The following is a 20,196-nucleotide window of genomic DNA, read 5'->3' as shown; positions in this document are numbered from 1 at the left end:
TTACCATTTCTTTTTCTGTTTTGTTTTAACATATCTCAGAGGCTGGTACTAGAGGAACTTCAGATACAGTTAAAGGCGTGAAACGGAAAAAGATTGTAACTGAAAACCATCTGAAAAAGATACCAAAATCGCCTTTGAGAAACCCCCCTCAGGCCAAGCATAAACAAAATGTAGAAGAATCTTCATCATCTAAAATTCTTCCTGATGCTTCGGAACACTTACAGGCAAAAAATCAGTTACCTGTACAGAATGGAAAACAATGTGTGAAACAAAATGGGGAAACACATAGTAAAAAGGTAACTGATGAAACAGTCACATCTGAGACATCGATGCAGACAAATCTTTCATTGTTACGTAAGTCCTTGGATTTGAATAAATGGACAGCAGAAGACTGTGATACAAGCCAATTAAACTTGCCGGAGAAGAAGCCTCTCTCTAATTCCTGGTCAAGTAAATCAAAGACTGACAATAATGAATGTATTACTTTTGTTGATTGTAGTACTTCATCCTCAGGTACAAGTACTGCATTTGATGTCTTATTAAAAGCTATGGAGCCTGAACTGAACATCTTAGCACAAGAGTGTCCTCCTTGTGGGATGCAAATAGAAAAAGTGAGACCAAATAAAACTACAAGCGCCTCTTCAAGTCTCACATCCAATACAATGAGTGTCCAAAATCATTTTTCTTTGTCACAGCAAGAGTTTGTAGCTGGATCGCACTACTACCCTTCACATAATGCGCATGCAGTAACATCAGGGAAGAGTGAACAAGCACAGACCCAGTCAATTTCTCATTCACAAGAACAATTTATTGCTAAAACTGGACAGCAAAATCAACAGATTGTTGTGTGTCCAGGTTTCACTAGATCACTGGTACGTCAGCAGGGTCAAGAAAACCCCAAACTCCAACAGATATACAGTATAGCAGTAACCTCTTCTGTAGTACACCCCCCCTCTTCTACTGTTACTCAGGTTTTTCCTCAAAACCAGCTAGTAGCTAGTTCATCTTCATCTTTGTCAATTAATCCATCTCATTCAACACACTTACCTGTAGCTCCCCTGTATAATTCAGCCCAAATAGCATCAGTTGTCAACCATGGTGTAGAACAAATATGTAATCTTCTGAAAGACCAGAAGCCTAAAAAACTAGGAAAATATGTTTGCGAGTATTGTAATAGGGCTTGTGCCAAGCCTAGTGTTCTCCAAAAGCATATCAGATCCCATACAGGAGAGCGGCCGTATCCTTGTGTGACATGTGGATTTTCATTTAAAACCAAAAGTAATCTATACAAGCACAAAAAATCTCATGCACATGCAATCAAACTTGGACTTGTCCTACAACCGGACTCTGGTGGTTTATTCCTATCCCATGAATCAGATAAAGCACTTAGTATTCATTCAGATGTGGAAGAAAGTTGTGAAAGTGAAGATGAAGGCACTGCTGATGAAAGACAAGATGATCAAGGATCCTTAGAACTGGACCCTGCACAAATAATGAAAATCATTTCAAATTCTGAAACGTTGCGGAAAGGTAGCCCCATTCCACTAAGCAATCCAAACTATATAATAGGTGACTCTTCATTGCATGACACAGAACCACAAGTTAGGGCAGCTTTACCTAAAGTAGTAGTTCATCCTGTGAATGTTTCTCCTTTAAGGGCTGATAGTCCAGAAGTAACAGACTCCACGCCTGAGCTTGCTGCAGCACAGAGACAAGGAGATTTTAAAGTTACAAATATAAAATCAAATGTAACACACATGGTCTCTTTCAAGGAAACCGATGGTAAGCACCACCAGAAAATAGAAATGGGTTCATTAGAAGAACAGCTTGGGTCTGCTGTAGGAACAGTGCATGCACAGTTACAAAGACAACAGGCAACTGATTGTTCGCAGGAACAAGGAAAATGTCTTTTGAGCCCTAGGAGTTTAGGTAGCACTGATTCTGGTTATTTTTCACGTTCTGAGAGTGCAGATCAAACAATGAGTTCACCAACTCCTTTTGTCAGGGGATTGCCTATCTCTGAAAAAGACCCAAATAAAAATCTGCCCTCTGTGCCACGAATAAGTGCCACAGTGGCATCTGTTGTACAAACAGTTTGTGCTGAAAAACATTTACTTCTCTCTGGTCAAATGCGACCACCAATGGCAACAAAAACACTTGAGGAACGCATCTCAAAGTTAATATCGGATAACGAAGCTGTAGTGGATGACAAACAGTTGGACAGTGTGAAACCAAGAAGAACATCTCTTTCAAGAAGAGGCAGTATAGACTCACCAAAATCATACATATTTAAAGACTCCTTCCAGTTTGATTTAAAACCGATGGGAAGAAGAACTAGTTCAAGCTCTGACATACCAAAGTCTCCTTTCACACCAACTGAGAAATCAAAGCAAGTTTTTCTTCTGTCTGTACCATCCCTTGACTGTTTACCTATAACCAGAAGTAATTCTATGCCTACTACCAGCTATTCAGCTGTACCTGCAAATTTAATACCACCTCCTCATCCAATTAGAGGAAGTCAATCGTTTGATGATAAAATTGGCTCTTCGTATGATGATGTCTTTGTATCAGCACCTGTCACTCCACTGCACCAAGGGGGGCATACTCGCACTCTTGTTAGACAGACAGCAATAGAAGACTCCTCAACTAATGAAAGCCACGCTCTCGGCCCAGCACGATCTGTAGAAGAGAGTTATCATGGATGCAATTTGTCTAGTGAACTCTCATTACCAAGGAGCAAGTCACTTGCACAAGTATCAAATTTGGAAAAAGTAAAGAAGTCACATCCAGGGCGAGGGACAATGTTTGAGTGTGAAACTTGCAGAAACAGATATAGAAAACTGGAGAATTTTGAAAACCACAAAAAGTTTTATTGTTCAGAGTTGCATGGACCAAAAACCAAGGCAGCTATCCGAGAGCCTGAACATAAGATAGTCCCCAGCACTACACAACCTCAAATTCTGCACTACAGAGTTGCCAGTTCAACTGGTGTCTGGGAGCAGACACCGCAGATACGAAAAAGAAGGAAAATGAAAAGTGTTGGCGATGACGACGAGCCACAGCAAAATGATACTGGGATACCATCAAAGAGTACAGAGGGTCAAAGTAAGCCAGGAGACTTTCCCAGTATATCTAAACCTAATGCAACAATAGTAGGTTCACAACAGCATGGTAGCATTCTGCTTCAAAGGTCTCAAGTTCAGCTTGTGGCTCGAGGCACAGAACAAACCACTGAGCCAAAGATCTCTCCACTTATGAAAAAGCAGACAAGTTCAGTTGCACAAGAAAAGGTAGAGTTGAAAAGACAAGGAACTGGCATTTCAGTAATACAGCACACTAATTCATTGAGCAGACCCAGTTCATTTGAGAAATCAGAATCTTTTGAAAGAGTTTCACCAGTTTCTTTTCAAGAGGTTAATAAGGCTGAGAAGCACCATTCTTTGAACACAGTTGTAATTCAAGAGGAAAGGCATTCTCATCTGAATACTTCCCAGCATCATCAGTCAGTGTCAGCAGAAGCACCCAGAGTAGAACTTCAGGAAAGTCAAATAGTCTCTAATGAAAGAAATGCAGTAATGCATCCATTGAAACTAGTTCGCCAACATAACATCCAGGTTCCTGAAATACTGGTCACGGAAGAACCAGACAGGGACCAGGAAAACCAATTCAGTGATCAGGAAAAAACAGAGAAGTTTAACTGGCCTCAGCGTAGTGAAACTCTGTCAAAATTGCCAACAGAAAAACTGCCACCGAAGAAGAAAAGGATCCGGTTGGCTGAAATTGAGCATTCTTCAGCTGAATCAAGCTTTGACTCCACACTTTCTAGAAGTTTAAGTCAGGAGAGTAGTTTATCTCATGCCTCTAGTTTCTCAGCTTCATTTGATAAAGAAGACATTTCTAAAACTGAGAATGCTTCCAAAATAGATCTTAATAAAGCATCAGAATTCCTTACGATTCCAGCTGGCTCAAATACACTTGGTGTGCCTGGTCCTCCTTGCAGGGAAATGAGACGTGCTGCATCAGAACAAATTAACTGCACACAACCATCCATGGAGGTTGTAGATTACAGAAGTAAATCTTTTGATTGTGGAAATATGTCTTCATCAAAACCTACGCCACTTGTAGAGATATCCTCTCCAAAGTTGTCTTCTGGCTGTGGAGTTACTGGACATGTGCCTCTGTTAGAAAGGAGGAGGGGGCCACTTGTAAGACAAATATCTTTAAATATTGCTCCAGAAAACCATCTGCCTCAAGTTAAATCTTCATCTTCATTTCAAATAGCTCATGCAACGGACATGTCTACAGTACCATTTCACAGGCTGAAGACCTCTAGTAGAACTTCAGTGGAGTTTCCTTCAAGTTCTCAGCACTCACAGCCTTACTCTAAGCCATTACATGAGTCTCAATCAATAACGCAGAACTGTAACCCTCTTAGCCTCCCTTCTGTTCAGCAGCCTTTAGGTCCTGTTTTGCATAATCAGGGACAGCAGCCCTTAACACAGCATTCACAGACTTCTCTTAAAGTACTGGCCCCAGGAGAACAAGCAGACACAAACACCTTTTCTTGTCAGTCTGTTGAAAAGGAGTATTACTTTGCTCCCAAGTATCAGCTTCAAGTTAAAGCTTTGCATGTAAGTACGTCGTATTCTTCTAAACCAATGACAACTGCTTTCCCAATCCACACTCTTCCAAGTCAAATTAGTGTGGATCAGAGTGGGACTTCATTATCTGTACCTACTAAATTAGCTGACAGTATGTCTAATCTGTATTCAATGCCTCCCCAAAAACATATGATACCTGAAAACTCCAGTGGTAAAATATATCAAATCCCACCTTTTGTGGTGCCTGTTCGTGTTCATAGTAATGTTCCATCTTATGGGTTTGCTACTGTTACACCTCTTCCCCAAATTTTAGTGACGCAGGATCAGGTAAATCAGTCTGTCTGTAAAACAAATGTTGTGACAGTGCCAATTCTTGAAGGGAAAACTCCGCTGCCAAAATTACACAGAGATCATCAGAGGGTTTTGCCAAATCCACAGTCAGCATCTATATTTGATCATTCATTTTCTGAGACTGGAAGCAGAAATTCACCTTTGTCAAGTTCCTTGAATATTATTCAGAAATTGCCAGTTAGTGGACTCTTCCCCCAACAAGAAGCTACAGCATCAAGTAAACGCATGCTTTCACCAGCCAATAGTTTAGATATTGCCATGGAAAAACACCAAAAGCGTGTTAAAGATGAAAGTGGAGCAGCTTGCACAACAGATGCTAGATCAATGTATCCATTGAACATTCGAGCCAATGACCCTAATAGGCAAAAGAAACCAGTGTTGGTGCGACAGATTTGCACCACAGAGCCTCTTGAAGGTCTCTTATTAGAGCCCGAAGTTATTCCACAATATGAAAAAAGCAGCAAAGATAGCCATTCACCAGATGTGCTGTTGACTGACCAACATTCATCTGAAAGTGTTAAAACTGGAGTTTCTGAAACCATAAAGGAGTCACCAGAATTTGAAAATCTTACATCTTCTGCACCTCCAAGTTTTGAAGTTAAAAAGCCATCTGAACCTTCTGCAGTGAATAATCAGACTTCTCTTCTGAAGGCTTTAAGTAACAGTCAAGAAAGGTGGTCTCCACGGATTAATAATGAGGACACAAATTTTAATACCCAAGGCCAAGCAAACTCGGGAACTACTCTGTCTGTGGCAAATGCAGGGGATACACAACGGTTGTCATTTCCAAGCCTAAAGACTTCAACAAATTTTACATGGTGTTATCTGTTAAAAAGAAAGCCATTACATCTGCTACAAAATGACCAAAAAACTTCAGCATATTCTACTTGGACTATTAGTCTCAACAATCCCAATCCACTTGGTTTGTCAACAAAGGTTGCTCTTTCCCTCCTAAATTCAAAACAAAAAGCTGAAAAACCACTATACACTCAAGCAATAACAACTCATGCCAGATCCGACGTATTGGTTTACTCAAGCAAGTGGAGGAACAGCTTAACCAAGGTACTTAAAGTACTTTTAATGTATTTTAATTTTAAGGATCAAATTTGTGTATAGAGTACTTGCTTTAAAAAAGCATACTGCATTTATATTTTTCATAATGTATTGTGCCTTGATTTTTTTCTACCTTTAATTATATGCATAATGTGCTTATGTGTTACAGTTGTGCTGGGATGCACTACTATAAAGATATTATGTTTTTCAATTAAGAAACTTGTTCTTAGGGGTTTGTCGCTTTTCATAAAAAAAATCCTTCATGGATTAAAATTGGACAGCTCTTTGGACAGAAATCCATTTGGCTAGTTTTAAATTGCGACAAGAGTGTACCAAAAATAGCTTCCATTTATATAGTTTAACACTGTCTATTTAAAAGCAGTTTTGTTTGTAAATGAAGATTTTGCAGGTATTTGACCCTATAAAGTGAGTATTTTTGTCTGATGTAAAATAACAGCTCAATCTGAGAGCACTATCCATGGGTGTTCTACAAACACATTTGATATCATTGCTAGTTGAAACAAGGTGAGTGGGAGGCCAATGTTCCCTCTAATTTTTTATATCCATGTGCGGAATGAATTTATTATATGCATCAATATGGACGTGATGTGCAGCGGGGGTGGGGCCAAGGGGTTTGGAGTGGGAGAGGGGGCTCAGGGCTGGGGCAGAGGGTTGGTATGTGGGGGAGGGCTCCGGGGTGGGGCCAGAGATGAGGAGTTTGGGGTGCAGGCTGCCCTGGGGCTGGGGCCAGAGGACTCCCCCCAGCCCTCGCCCCACCAGCAGCAGCAGCGAGCTCCGGGGCTGGAGGAAAGGCCCACGGCAGCCCTGCAAGCCCCAACTTGCTCCCCTCCCCAGTCCCCACCCACCCCCTACCTTTCTCCTCTCCAGGCCCCTGTGGTGCACGGCCCTTTATAGCCTACTATAGCCGCACAGCTTAGAGGGAATTTAGGTGGGAGGGAGGGAGAGAGCATGTAGTATTCCCACCCCAATCCCCCAGTTTGATAGTTTGGATGAAATAATTGCCAAGATAATGTCATTTAAAATGTGGTTACTGCTTTCTTAAGAATTTTCACTACCTGTTCCATATTATTGATCGATATTGTTCCAAAGAACCCATTAAATCTGTGGAGGTAAGAACATGTTCAAAATAATATAGGTAATCCACATACATATGAATAACACCATTGACATGGAATCAGCGGTAAAAGAGCATCAGACTCCTTTAGTGGCTCATATGTCCTCAACAGAAAGCCCTATGCTATTCAGCGTATTTGACAGCCTCCAACTGAAGAGAGGCCTCTGACTGGAATAATAGATTAAGATTGAAAAGTCCAAATTGTTGAAGACTCTTGCACAATACCTACCTGAACAATACCTACTTACAGATAATGTTACAGCATTTCATTTGCGTGGGCACCGCAATAAGGTAAAAACGTTGAAGTCTGAGAATGATATATGACTATACAACATGGTGTCTTCAGCTAAAAAGTGTTGAATCCTTGCTTTGAAATATATGCATTTTGAATGCTGCCAGGTATTATGGGCCATTACAGGATTTCTGTTTCAATCCAAAGTATACAGTACAAATTACTTAATGGACTTCAATACACTTTTCAAATGATTGTCTTGTATGTGCTTGAATATCTAGGCAAAATTCAGTGAGTTAGAGGCAGTATAACTGGCTACAATATAGATGTTTATAAAATATCGCTGCAGTGCATAGTGATATCTCATATCACATATTTTATATCTATAAAGTTTATTCTCAAATCCATTTGAGTGTCCTGAAAATTTTTTTTTCCATGAGTGTTTCACTGCAGTTGGTGCTTCCCATACATGATCAGAATCTTTATCAGAGTATAATATGCTGTGCACATTTTGGGTGAATTTGAGTAACTTTTACTTCTGCACTAAAACATTAACGGAAACTAGACAACTGGAAATGCATGATGGTCACCACATGCAATCCATTAATTACCCTGTTTTTGTTGTTAAAAACCCACACAGCACACACAAGACTATGCAAGTTGGTTCGTATATTGGGCCTCTCCTATGCACTCCCTCTTGCCCAGGGGTGGCTCTGCAATGCCCTGCTAACAGTTTCTCACTCAAAGGGCTTCTTAAACAAATGGCACCGGGGCTTTTCTTGTCCATTCACCACATTTTCTCGAGGGTCCAGGTTTATTCACATGCATAAAGTTCCAAAATCAAGCTGAAAGTCCCAAAACACAGTCCGTCAGGTTTACCCTCTTATCGGGTTACGCCCAAGCTTTTCCTGCCCCTCATCCCAGGTCTGTCTTCTGGAGCTTGCTCACTCCCAGAAGTCTCCAGTTCACTCCCAGGGCTTCCTGCCTGGGGCTTTTCCTCCTTTGGCAGGCCATTCCCAGCCCTACTTCACTGGAGCCTCAAGTTTCTGGCTCTGGCTACTAGACCCCGTGGTATCAGGGTTTTTTCCCATAGAAACCTTTCTCACTTCCTGCAGTTTCCTAGGCTTCCCCCTTCACTAAAGCCACTTGCTGCCCTTTACAGGGAATTACCTGATCCAAGCCAGGTGTGCCTCTTTAGTAATAAGGGTTGACTAGCCCAAGGTCTTCCAGCCCTTAAGAGGCAAGCCACCCTGTTACAGTACTGTTCTAGAAGGCCTCTAACCAAATGCACATCTTGGCTGGCATAGTCTATCTTGTCTTTGACCAGTCAGGTAAGCCTCCAGAATGTCAGTGCCAAGGACACCAGCATTAGAAGCAGCAATGTAATTGCCTGCCTGCCTCAGAGAGATACAAGGACAGCGAGCTATTGATAAATGTTCATTATCAGAGTATAAAATTACTTTTTTTCAAACTAAACTAAAACAAATTAAAATTTATTTTTTCATTGTGTGGGGGGTAACAGTCACCCTTTTGTCTGACAAAAGGATTTCAGTTGGTTTTTGCTTTAAGAATATTTCCACTCCCTTCTTCCACCCCCCTGCTTCAAAAAGTTAATAGGTGTGATCATTAAAAATTAACTACTCTCTAAGCTGCAAGGTGATAACATTTTTAATGCCTTGGTGTACTATAAAGATGTGGAAGAAAGGAGACTTTTTTTGCAATGGCTATGTATTTCAGTGTTTTTAAAACTAACGAACAGAGCTGTATGCTAATTTGCACTGAATTTGATGTTCTTTAGTAACTGATGTACCTTTCTGCGAATAGATTAAGAAGACTCTGTACCCTAAGAATGTTTCCCTATTGATGCTACACCAACAGGATATTATAAATTGGCAGCCAGGGTCAGTGTTTATCTAGTCTGCCTGAATTTGTTGTCCCAGACACTGAAAGGTTAATTACTAAGAAAATGTAGAAATGTGCACATTGAGCTGTATCATCATCTTATAAAGAAACCTGTGCACTGTACAGTACAGTTTGCGATTCCTCTTTATATTTTCCTAACCATTTTGCCTGATGCCAGTTCTGTGCAGGTTTTTTTTTTCTTTTTTGGGTACAGCTGTAAGGCTTCAACATTAGCCCCAGAGATCAGTTTGTCTAGAATCACGCAAAGAATGTCTAGAACATACAAAATTATTATTTGGGGGCTTAAAAATGATTATTTTGGGTTAGTCTTCAGTGTACTGGCAGCACAACATTCTTTGTGCTGCGGCTATGTAAGGATTTGAATCTGGGTCAACAGGACCTGCAACTGCTGTGGAGGAAACACACCGCCATCTGAGGGAAAGAAGTGTTGCTGTTCAGTGGCAAAGACTATAGTTGAGCAGCTCCAAAGGGATCTGTCTAGTACTTCTGTGCTGAAGAGAAGGTTAAGATGCAAAATATTCATAGGTGGGGAGAGATAATACAGTAAGGTTAGAAAAAAAAAACTTCAGAATTGCAAAAGGAGCTGTAAGGATATTCTATTAAACCCCTATAGGCAGGAAAGTATTAGGGTGAAATCCTGGCCCTGGAAGTTTTACCATTAATTTCACTGGGGTGAAGACTTAACCCTTTGTGTTAACAAAAAATGTGCATTTCAATACAGATGCTGTTTCTGTATCCATATTGCCACTGAATTGTATTATGTATTGCAAATGTTTCAGAGTAGCAGCCGTGTTAGTCTGTATCCGCAAAAAGAAAAGGAGGACTTGTGGCGCCTTAGAGACTAACTAATTAATTAGCGCATAAGCTTTCGTGAGCTACAGCTCACTTCATCGAATGCATACAGTGGAAAATATAGTGGGGAGATTTTATATACACAGAGAACATGCAACAATGGGTGTTACCATACACACTGTAACGAGAGTGATCAGGAAAGGTGAGTTATTACTAGCAGGAGAGTGCGTCAGTGTTTCTCTTTTTCTTGTTTGTACTCATCTATTTCAAGATGTCAGCTTCATATAGTAGATGAGATGTATTTAAATGTTACTAAATTAAAACAAAAAAAAATTAAGGGATGCTGTCAGGACAGGTAGGATTAAATTGGCCTTTTTTCCAGTTATGTGCATTTAGCCATTTTCTTTGGGAAAGCCAAGTTTTGCATGGGCTTTTCATGATACTTTAGTTTTTGGTTTTTTAAAAGAACAGTTTAACAGTTCTGAGCAGCCTCTGCAAAAAGAAACCCATGTGCATGATGATGAAGAAAAGAAAATTCTGTCGGAAAATAATTTCAGTTTAGAGTATAAATACTGAGTAACAAGATTCTGAAAAATATTTTGACAAGTGTCCTTTTAAACAGAGGCTGCTGTCATATGTGGCCATTACTTACATTTACACTTATTCTGCTGCCAAAGAAGCAAAGTTGCTAATTTTTCTTCAAGTTTATATGCTGATTTTTTTTAAAAGTATATTATTATGGTGAAGCTGGAGAGAAATTCATCTCCATTTCTCCAGCTTCTGACTGTCATCAAATTGAGTGACTAGCACTTGTACTTAAGAGTTATAAAAGAAGAAAGTGCTGAAAGAAATCATCACGTGAAGATTAATGTATACCTCAGATTGTGCGAAGGTTAGGATGAAAAAATAGAAATTAAGGATTGAAAAGACCTAATGTGTCTAGCATATACCTTACTAATGCAGGATTTTTTCCTATAGTATATTCTCAGCTGTTTCCTCCAGTCCAGTTCAGGTTTAACTGACTCAAGCAGTAGGGTTTGAACTGTTTTTCTGGATGCTCAGAATGCTATTACGATATTATCACCTTTCTGAGCTAATCCCAATCCTTAAAAAGGTATTTCTATTGACATTAGATGTCAAAAGAAGAATGAAGATATGTTGAAGTAAATGCAGGCAGTAAGGAATCCAGGGCCCTTTTCTTTTCTTTACCATTAACTGGACCAGAGGAAATAGTGTGGGCATGGACCATTGATTTAAAGTACACCCCAAAGATGTGTGTAATAGATGAGGGGCTATTGCTCCTAAAATAAATAAATACAGTATGTTCAAATAAATTAAAGGCCCAGTGAGCTAATGCAGCCTCTTGGACAGGAGAGGTAGCTACTTGGTCCAAACTCCATTTTCTTCCCTAGACATTACAAGCTCAGTCACCTGATATTATTTGTGGTGTCTCAGTAGCTCCCTTAAGACTAGATATTACCTAATTTTGTGTACTATTCTTTTAAAATTAGATTCCCTCTCTGAGGTGATTCTTGGTACAGTTCACTGTGAGGATTTTTTGCCATCAGTAGGCTGAAGAATGGAAAATACCTACTAATCAGATCATTTCCTTTCTTGGATTATGTTTGACAACAATCCAACTCACCGCTGGAAAGAAGTTAAATCGGAGCAGTCTTATATTAAACTAGCAAACGATCTCGAAATATTAAAAAACATTTTCCCTAAATGGCTCTGTGCCAACGGGGAAAAATGATTGAGTATTATAGAATGAAAGTTATAGCTCTTGAAGACTTTGGTTCTGGGTGTAGTTTTCCATGGGACAGTTGTACGTGCCAGCAGTAGCTGTTAAATCCTGGTCTCTGTGCTGCATTAATCACTGTCACTCCAGTGTTATACCACTAACTGAAGTTGGTGGATTTAGTGTGGCAGAAAACTGGAATAATGCAGAGGTGAATCAGGCCCTTTGCCTCCAGTCATAAGAACAGGGGAAAAGCCACTGAGAGGGTTGTCAGGCATTAGTAATTGAAGAAAGGAAACTTTCACTGTCCAGTATAATTTTTCTTATCAGTTGACCACAAGCTGGGGTCCTTTCGGTTAGGAGTGGGGCACATTAATGGATTGTATTGCCTGTCCCTGCACTGTACCTCTCAAACAGATAGAGAGAGGACCTGAGTCTTCATGAGGGTCAATTTGGTACTTTTCACAAACATGATTTACAAAAAATAAATAAAAATGCAGATTTTCCAGATTACTCAGTGATTCCTGCAATTCTCTCTGACAGAAATTCAAATAATATTTCTATTCGTGCATTTCTGTAATAGCAGAAGTTTTGCTACAGCTCACTGGGGTTACCTTGTATGTTATGAACACTAAAACCAGTGCTAAATTAGCATAAACCAGTTCATTAAAATATGTGACTGTGGGAAGTGGGATGGTAGTTTTGAACACATGGATTTGAATATCCTGTCTCATTGCCATTATGTATAGGCCATATATTTATAAAAGTTAGATTCACCTTGGTGCAGATGGCCCAAGAGCTTGTAAGCTACATAGACCAATTACCTCTGGATTCTCTTCCCCTTTTCCTTTTTATACCATTACAAATTAAATGTGCAAAAAAAAAAAGTTAATTCATTAAGATTGAAAGATCAAGCACTTAAAGTCAGCAAATTCCAAGTGCTGGGAATGATCACACACTGCTGGCCACATTGCACATAAATTGCATTTTCTATTCCCCTTTCCCTTGTTAAACATAAATGTTAGTCTATTACTTTTTATAGTGTAAGCTATAATGTATGCCATGAAATATACAGGAAGTTCAGTATGATTGAGTAAAGTTTGCACAGCCACTTGAACTTCTGGTATCTCCTGTCCAGAGTGTTAGATACCTTTATCCTTCATGTTGCATTAACAATATTTTTGCATGAGGGTGAAATTTATGTTCCACTGTATAAAGCCAAAATTATCAGGCTTGATGTGGAAGAAGTATTTAGAGTCTGGAGAAATGAAAGACCAGTACCAGTCAGGGCACAGAGATGTATCAACTTTACATGCTGGATTAGCAGCTGCAGCATCCTGCACTTGTGCAGACTGTTAGGGTCATTGGATATGTCAAATTATGAATATACTAGTTTCTCCTTTGACCCATCCCCAATGCTGCAGTTCTCTGCACCATACTTCTACATAAGCAAAAGCATGGCTCAAGTGGCACAGAGGAACTTGTGCAATCCCTTCATACCAGGATGACTGTCACCCTTTAAGAAATGTAGTTTACAGTGTTTTAATATGCAATCAATGTAAATAAATCGCTGAGGTATTGCCTTTCCTGTGAATCCTAAAACCTCCAGCATTCACTTTTATATCCAGTAAAAAGCATTTAAAATAATGAGTCTAATATTTTTCTCCTACCATTTTATTGGCTTATTAGTATTAGAAAATGTGCTAGTTATGCCAGCTATGTGGGTAGAACAATTTGTAAATATGGCTGTAATAACTGTCAGCTAATTAGATCATTGCCTCATTTTATAAATACCCTAGACTTGGAAGGATTAGATTTCAACTGGTAAATGTTGTAGAATTCAGCCTTCACAGAAAAAATGATAGAAAATAGTCTCCTTTAATAATCAAGGGAAAACTAAAAAATTATTTTGCTTTGTTAGATGACTGGTACACTCTCTTAATTTTCTCTGGCAATAAGAAACAAATATGGAATACTGTTATCAAGGGTTTTTGGAATCTCTGCTTTGAAAGTTACTAAATTGTGAATGGACCACTCTTACAGTGAAAATCTGAACATAAGAATGGCTATACTGTGTCAGACCAAAAGTCCATCCAGCCCAGTATCCTGTCTACCAACAGTGGCCAATGCCAGGTGCCCCAGAGGGAGTGAACTTAAAAGGTAATGACCTAGTGATCTCTCTCCTGCCATCCATCTCCACCCTCTGACAAACAGAGGCTAGGGACACCATTCCTTACCCGTCCTGGCTAATAGCCATTGATGGACTTAACCTCCATGAATTTATCCAGTTCTCTTTTAAACCCTGTTATAGTCCTAGCCTTCATAACCTCCTCAGGCAAGGAGTTCCACAGGTTGACTGTGTGCTGAGTGAAGAAGAACTTCCTTTTATTTGTTTTAAACCTGCTGCCCATTAATTTCATTTGGTGGCCCCTAGTTTTTATATTATGGGAACAAGTAAATAACTTTTCCTTATTCACTTTCTCCACACCACCCACGACTTTATATACCTCTATCATATCCCCCCTTAGTCTCCTCTTTTCCAAGCTGAAAAGTCCTAACCTCTTTAATCGTTCCTCATATGGGACCAGTTCCAAACCCCTAATCATTTTAGTTGCCCTTTTCTGAACCTTTTCTCATGCCAGTATATCTTTTTTGAGATGAGGGGACCACATCTGTATGCAGTATTCAAGATGTGGGTGTACCATGGATTTATATAAGGGCAATGAGATATTCTCCATCTTATTCTGTATCCCTTTTTTCATGATTCCTAATATCCCGTTTGCTTTTTTGACTGCTGCCGCACACTGCGTGGACGTCTTCAGAGAACTATGCACGATGACTCCAAGATCTTTCTCCTGATTTAGTTGTAGCTAAATTAGCCCTCATCATATTGTATGTATAGTTGGGGTTATTTTTTCCAATGTGCATTACTTTACATTTATCCACATTAAATTTCATTTGCCATTTTGTTGCCCAATCACTTAGTTTTTTGAGATCTTTTTGAAGTTGTTCTTCACAGTCTGCTTTGGTCTTAATTATCTTGAGCAGTTTAGTATCATCTGCAAACTTTGCCTCCTCACTGTTTACCCCTTTCTCCAGATCATTTATGAATAAGTTGAATAGGATTGGTCCTAGGACTGACCCTTGGGGAACACCACTAGTTACCCCTCTCCATTCTGAAAATTTACCATTTATTCCTACCCTTTGTTCCCTGTCTTTTAACCAGTTCTCAGTCCATGAAAGGATCTTCCCTCTTATCCCATGACAACTTAATTTACGTAAGAGCCTTTGGTGAGGGACCTTGTCAAAGGCTTTCTGGAAATCTAAGTATACTATGTCCACTGGATTCCCCCTTGTCCACATGTTTGTTGACCCCCTCAAAGAACTCAAATAGATTAGTAAGACATGATCTCACCTTACAGAAACCATGTTGACTTCTGCGCAACAATTTATGTTCTTCTACTTGTCTGACAGTTTTATTCTTTACTATTGTTTCAACTAATTTGCCCGGTACTGACGTTAGACTTACCAGTCCGTAATTGCCAGGATCACCTCTAGAGCTCTTCTTAAATATTGGCGTTACATTAGCTATCTTCCAGTCACTAGATATAGAAGCTGATTTAAAGGACAGGTTACAAACCATAGTTAATAGTTCCACAATTTCACATTTGAGTTCTTTCAGAACTCTTGGGTGAATGCCATCTGGTTCCGGTGACTTGTTACTGGTAAGTTTCTCAATTAATTCCAAAACCTCCTTTAGTGATACTTAGTGAAACATATGTTTAAATTAATATAACCTATAAGTATCTCTTTCTCCCCTCTTCATCTCTGTTGCCAGTTGTCAGCTGCCCTTCGAGGCAGTGAGATACTAGTGGTTCATGTGCCCCGGTAGAATCTGAGCATTGCAGCTACAAGACACAAATTTTTGAGGGAGATATGTCCCCAGCAGTCCCTTGTGACTGCTCTAATGAGCAAGTGATTGGAATGTATGGTGCTCATGAAATGTAGTCCTGATACAATACTAGCAGTTCCAGAGGAGAAAGTGGAAATAACTGGTTTGTATGGCTAAAAGTTCTCACTTCTAGTCAAACTATGGAGGACAGCAGCATCCTGGTGCAGCTGAGGAACATCACCTAAGAGAGTCCTGAGGTTGCAGCTAGCATGACCGCCACTGACTTCATGGCTTCTGCCACAGAGATAAAAGGGGCCAAGAGACATGGAGAGGCATAGGAGGGCCTCTTCAGATTTCAGGGGACTAAGTAGGTTTGTGGCCCAAACTTCATGCTTGTTCCATAACCCCACCTAAGCCGAGCCCTTGACACAGAATGAGGAGGCCACTTTGAATGCAAACTCACAGCATTCCCATTTGCCATGAGAGAGTAATTTCCATAAGGGTCAATGGGTCCATAAACTCTCAAGGTGTAATAGGAAAAAGTAGGAAATAAGATCTGCAATCTGTGTTACAGGTATGGCTTCTAAAGCAATTTGTACATATAATTGGTTTTTTACTTTGTTTACTTTTAATTTACTGACTTGAATAACATAATGAAGGGTGCTAACATCAACTGTAGTCAGAAATTTATAAATTTCCTATTTTCTTTCAGCGGGCATTAAATAAAAAAAAAATGACTCCAAGTGAATTCAGCAATAAAGAAAACTCTGAAACGAGCACAGAGCACGATAAAGAAAATTCCTTTACCAAAACCGAACCAAGAAGAGTTAAAATATTTGATGGAGGGCAAGTATATATGTTTTTAACCAAAAACTGTTGGGGATAATTATTTCTTGGTTCTGGGCTTTGTTTGATAGTATGATGTTGTTTCCTCTTTCAATTTATTTCAATTAACAGTTCCTAAACTGTGGCATGTAGACCAGTGATGGTCTGTGGAATGTTTCCTGGTTTTCCCTAGAGAAACAGCAAATCATATGTTCCATGGTGGTGCACAGATAAAAGGAGAAAGATTAAATGAAGAAACAGTAAAGAGTGGGATTAATTTTTTCCAAAGAAACGACACTCATCACATTAAAAATGTCTGATGTTATAGCTAGAGGCATAGGTATTTTCCTAATGTTACCAGTCCATGTAAGTGATTTCTGTTGCTGCCACAATTATGTTCTGTGATTGTGGATGGGAGGGGAGCTGGTCTAAGTGATCAGGCCTGGGCAGGATGGTGGTCCTCAATACAATCTCTGTTTACATGCATTCTATGCTGTGAAAAAGTTGGAGAGCTCTAGCTTCCAAAGCACTCTGAAAATTTTACTGAAAATAATAAGTACTGTAACATTTTGCATCAGATATCAAATGGCTCATCAAAATAAGTCACTTGCATGTGGCACCCTCCATGTAACATATTTCAACAGTTCTTTGTAATAGTAAAGTAACACTGACATTTTTAAAGGTTTTGGGGGGGAACAAAGAGAAGAGAGACGACATGACTTAGGTGATTGGTGATGATGAGATCCCAGGGCCATTCATTTCTAGGCTGATGAATCCAATCCAGGGCAATGGTGAGCATGAGTTTATTACCATCTGCCCAGGCAAAGTGATATTGCTTTTCTCTGCCCATTTCCTAATGGGTAGGATCCACTTCACAAAAAATCATCACCTCAAGTGGCATCCTGGATGATGTTCTCAGCAGAGAAGCCAAGTAATGAATGGCAGTAGACTCTGAAGTACACTTTCATCCAGAGGGGGTCCCACTAGGTTAAGAGTGAAGTACATTGGTAGGGATGTGTGAGGAATTTTTCACTGTCGTAACCCAGACTATTCCTGTTACATAGACATCAGTCTCCAACATGTTCTTCTTTTAGCACCTTCCTCCTCCCCTCAAAAATGGACAGTTTTTAGAAGTGTGTGTATGTGTTAAACAGATTTAAGATTAAGTTTGGAATCTAGATGTTTGTTGTATGGGGGGAAGCCCATTCTTAGACATTAGGATTCCACCTAGTAAAATAACTGAAGACTAAAATGCCATGAGTTCATCAGAGACAGGCTTTGATTTGGACATCATTCATTCACATATTACATTATTTCTGGAATTCCGTTCATTCTACTGCAATTCTAATTTTCTGACTTTAGCTGACATAGGACTTGAGCTAGAAAATAACCCACTTCATAACAAACCTCCTCACTGTTACCATATTGTTGTTAGGTACAAATCAAATGAAGAATACGTGTATATTCGGGGAAGAGGAAGGGGAAAGTATATCTGTGAAGAATGTGGTATACGTTGTAAGAAACCAAGTATGTTGAAGAAGCATATTCGTACGCATACAGATGTCCGGCCTTACCACTGCAACTACTGCAACTTCTCCTTCAAAACTAAAGGTAGAGGCACTTGTCACAGCTAGTTATTTTTTCCTTTTTCTTTTTCTTTTCTTTTCTATCTACTTGAAACTGCCTTTAGATTTCTTTAAAAAAAAAAACAAAACAGCAAGACTGAATATAGAGTATGGAGGTAATAAAATGAATTGAACAAGTGGTGTTACAGTAACAACTATAAAATGTTGTGGTGGTCTTCAAGCAGTGTCCCTAAGCGTGCTCCATTTGTGCCTTTGATTTGGAGATTTATTGTGTAGATCCTCGTCAGGCCACACATGAGTCATACACATCCTCATGCTCCTTATCGAGGGCATGTAAGGCCATGCAGACTAACCACCTTCGGTTCCTTCTCAACAGGCTTGGTCTGAGATGGAGTGCTAGTGTACCCACTTGTCTTCAGTCTCATTTTCTTTCTTTACCTGTCCTTAAATTTAACCTTTTCAATAGTTCATTTTGTAGAGAGGTTTGTTCTATAATCACCCCACCCCCCATTTCTTTTTTCTTTTGAGATGCCCATCATCCCAGGGTATACCAGAGTCTCTGGGTTTTAAACAATGCCACAGTTGCTGGGAAGCTATGCTGATCAGTTGTAGGCATTCCTGGCATATCTGTTGCTTGGAGAAACACATATCCCTCAAAAGTGTATCGTCTGCTCAGCTTTTGAAAGCAGAGCTAGGAAGAATCTGGAGACAAAGCTTAAATTCTTAACGATGGAGTGTTCTCTCCATCTGGCCTTGGATCCAGGTAAGAAGACCCCCATCTCCATCCCCACACAGCAGTCTCTGAATGAGCATAGTGTCCCGTCAATATGTACATACTTGTCCAGGTCTACTTGGGAAGGATCGTCAGAGAACTCAGGAAAGACTCCTAGAAAGAGGGCCAGTTCTTTGCTTTGAGAAAACCTTCATTTCCTCAAAGTAAGATAACACTGAAGATCTCACATCCCAATATGGGTACTGCTGAGTCTCCATGTTCCATCAGTACCAGCCCTGCGCCTGGAGCTCCAAGCTCCTCTAAGGCTAAAGGCACCAAACATGCCTCGGTACCAGGATCCTTCTCCATACCACAGCAGCAGGACACTGTAGTGAAGGAGTTTAAGCACTCTACTCCTAAAAGGACAACACCTACAATATACTCAGTACTCTCCATTCCTAGGCCAGGAAGATGATGTGCCAGAGAAGAGGCATACTACTTACACTGTTTCGGTTCCTCCCAAGCCATCTTCTTCATTACTGTCTACTTCCATCAGATGAGATTTACCAGAGCCGTCTATGCTGTTGGTTGACTCTGAAACTTGCCCCGTGCCAACCCCCTCTGTACCACAGGAATTCAGACACTCCAGTTATTTATTCGTTTCAGATGAGCTGAAGTCTCACCAATAATGGTTACCAAATGTCTGTTGGTAGCAAGAGTGACATGGTGACTGAGACTGGACCTTTCCCCAGTACCGTTCAGTCCTCCAGCACCTTCTAAAAGTGGCAGAGTACTTCCTTTAGATGAGGAGTTCTTTTCTGACTCCTAATCTCAGTGCAGGATTCCCCTACTCACCAAAGGAACTTCCCTCCTGTTATTTTTGGGGAGAGAAGGGAGTTACACCCAGGACAAATCCGTGTCCCACACTGACTCAAGCACCATCCCATTTCCTATGGACCCCCCTCAGTGGCTAACCTGGGATCCTTGGCCTAAATATCAACAGCAATTCTCATGCGTCCCTAGTCTTTCTCTTGGAGACCATAGAAGGAGACTTTCTCCTACTTCATCTCTTTCTCCTCCCTTACCTCACATGCAGGAATCCTTTGAAGAGCAGGAGGCCAGAACAGATAAGGATGCTACTTTGCAAATTAATATCTCCTCCTCCTCTCCAGATGAGATGATTATGCTGCCTCCACCTTTGGCTGATGATTTCAAACAGTTCCAGGACTTAATGAAATGTACTGCACACTCTTTACAGATCCCCTTAGAGGAGGTCAGAGTCACAGCATAAGCTCCTGGATATTCTCCAGTGGACACCCTCTGCTCGCCAATTAATAAGCCCTGCTGAATCCTACC

The 20,196-nt window shown here is 40.1% G+C and overlaps 1 protein-coding gene across 3 annotated transcripts in view; it reads left to right on the top strand.

Annotated features, from left to right (window-relative positions):
* The window catches only part of HIVEP1 (HIVEP zinc finger 1), a 180,897-nt gene that overhangs the window by 131,062 nt on the left and 29,639 nt on the right, over window positions 1-20,196 (top strand). For all 3 annotated transcript variants that reach the window (XM_077810643.1, XM_077810644.1, XM_077810642.1), the window contains 3 exons: window positions 40-6,014; window positions 16,430-16,563; window positions 17,978-18,153. In XM_077810643.1, coding sequence (XP_077666769.1) covers window positions 40-6,014; window positions 16,430-16,563; window positions 17,978-18,153 — 6,285 coding nt within the window. The remainder of the gene's footprint in view (window positions 1-39; window positions 6,015-16,429; window positions 16,564-17,977; window positions 18,154-20,196) is intronic.

Source organism: Eretmochelys imbricata, chromosome 2, assembly GCF_965152235.1.
Source record: "Eretmochelys imbricata isolate rEreImb1 chromosome 2, rEreImb1.hap1, whole genome shotgun sequence".
NCBI classification, from domain to species: domain Eukaryota; kingdom Metazoa; phylum Chordata; order Testudines; family Cheloniidae; genus Eretmochelys; species Eretmochelys imbricata.
This window is presented reverse-complemented; position numbering and strand designations above follow the sequence as displayed.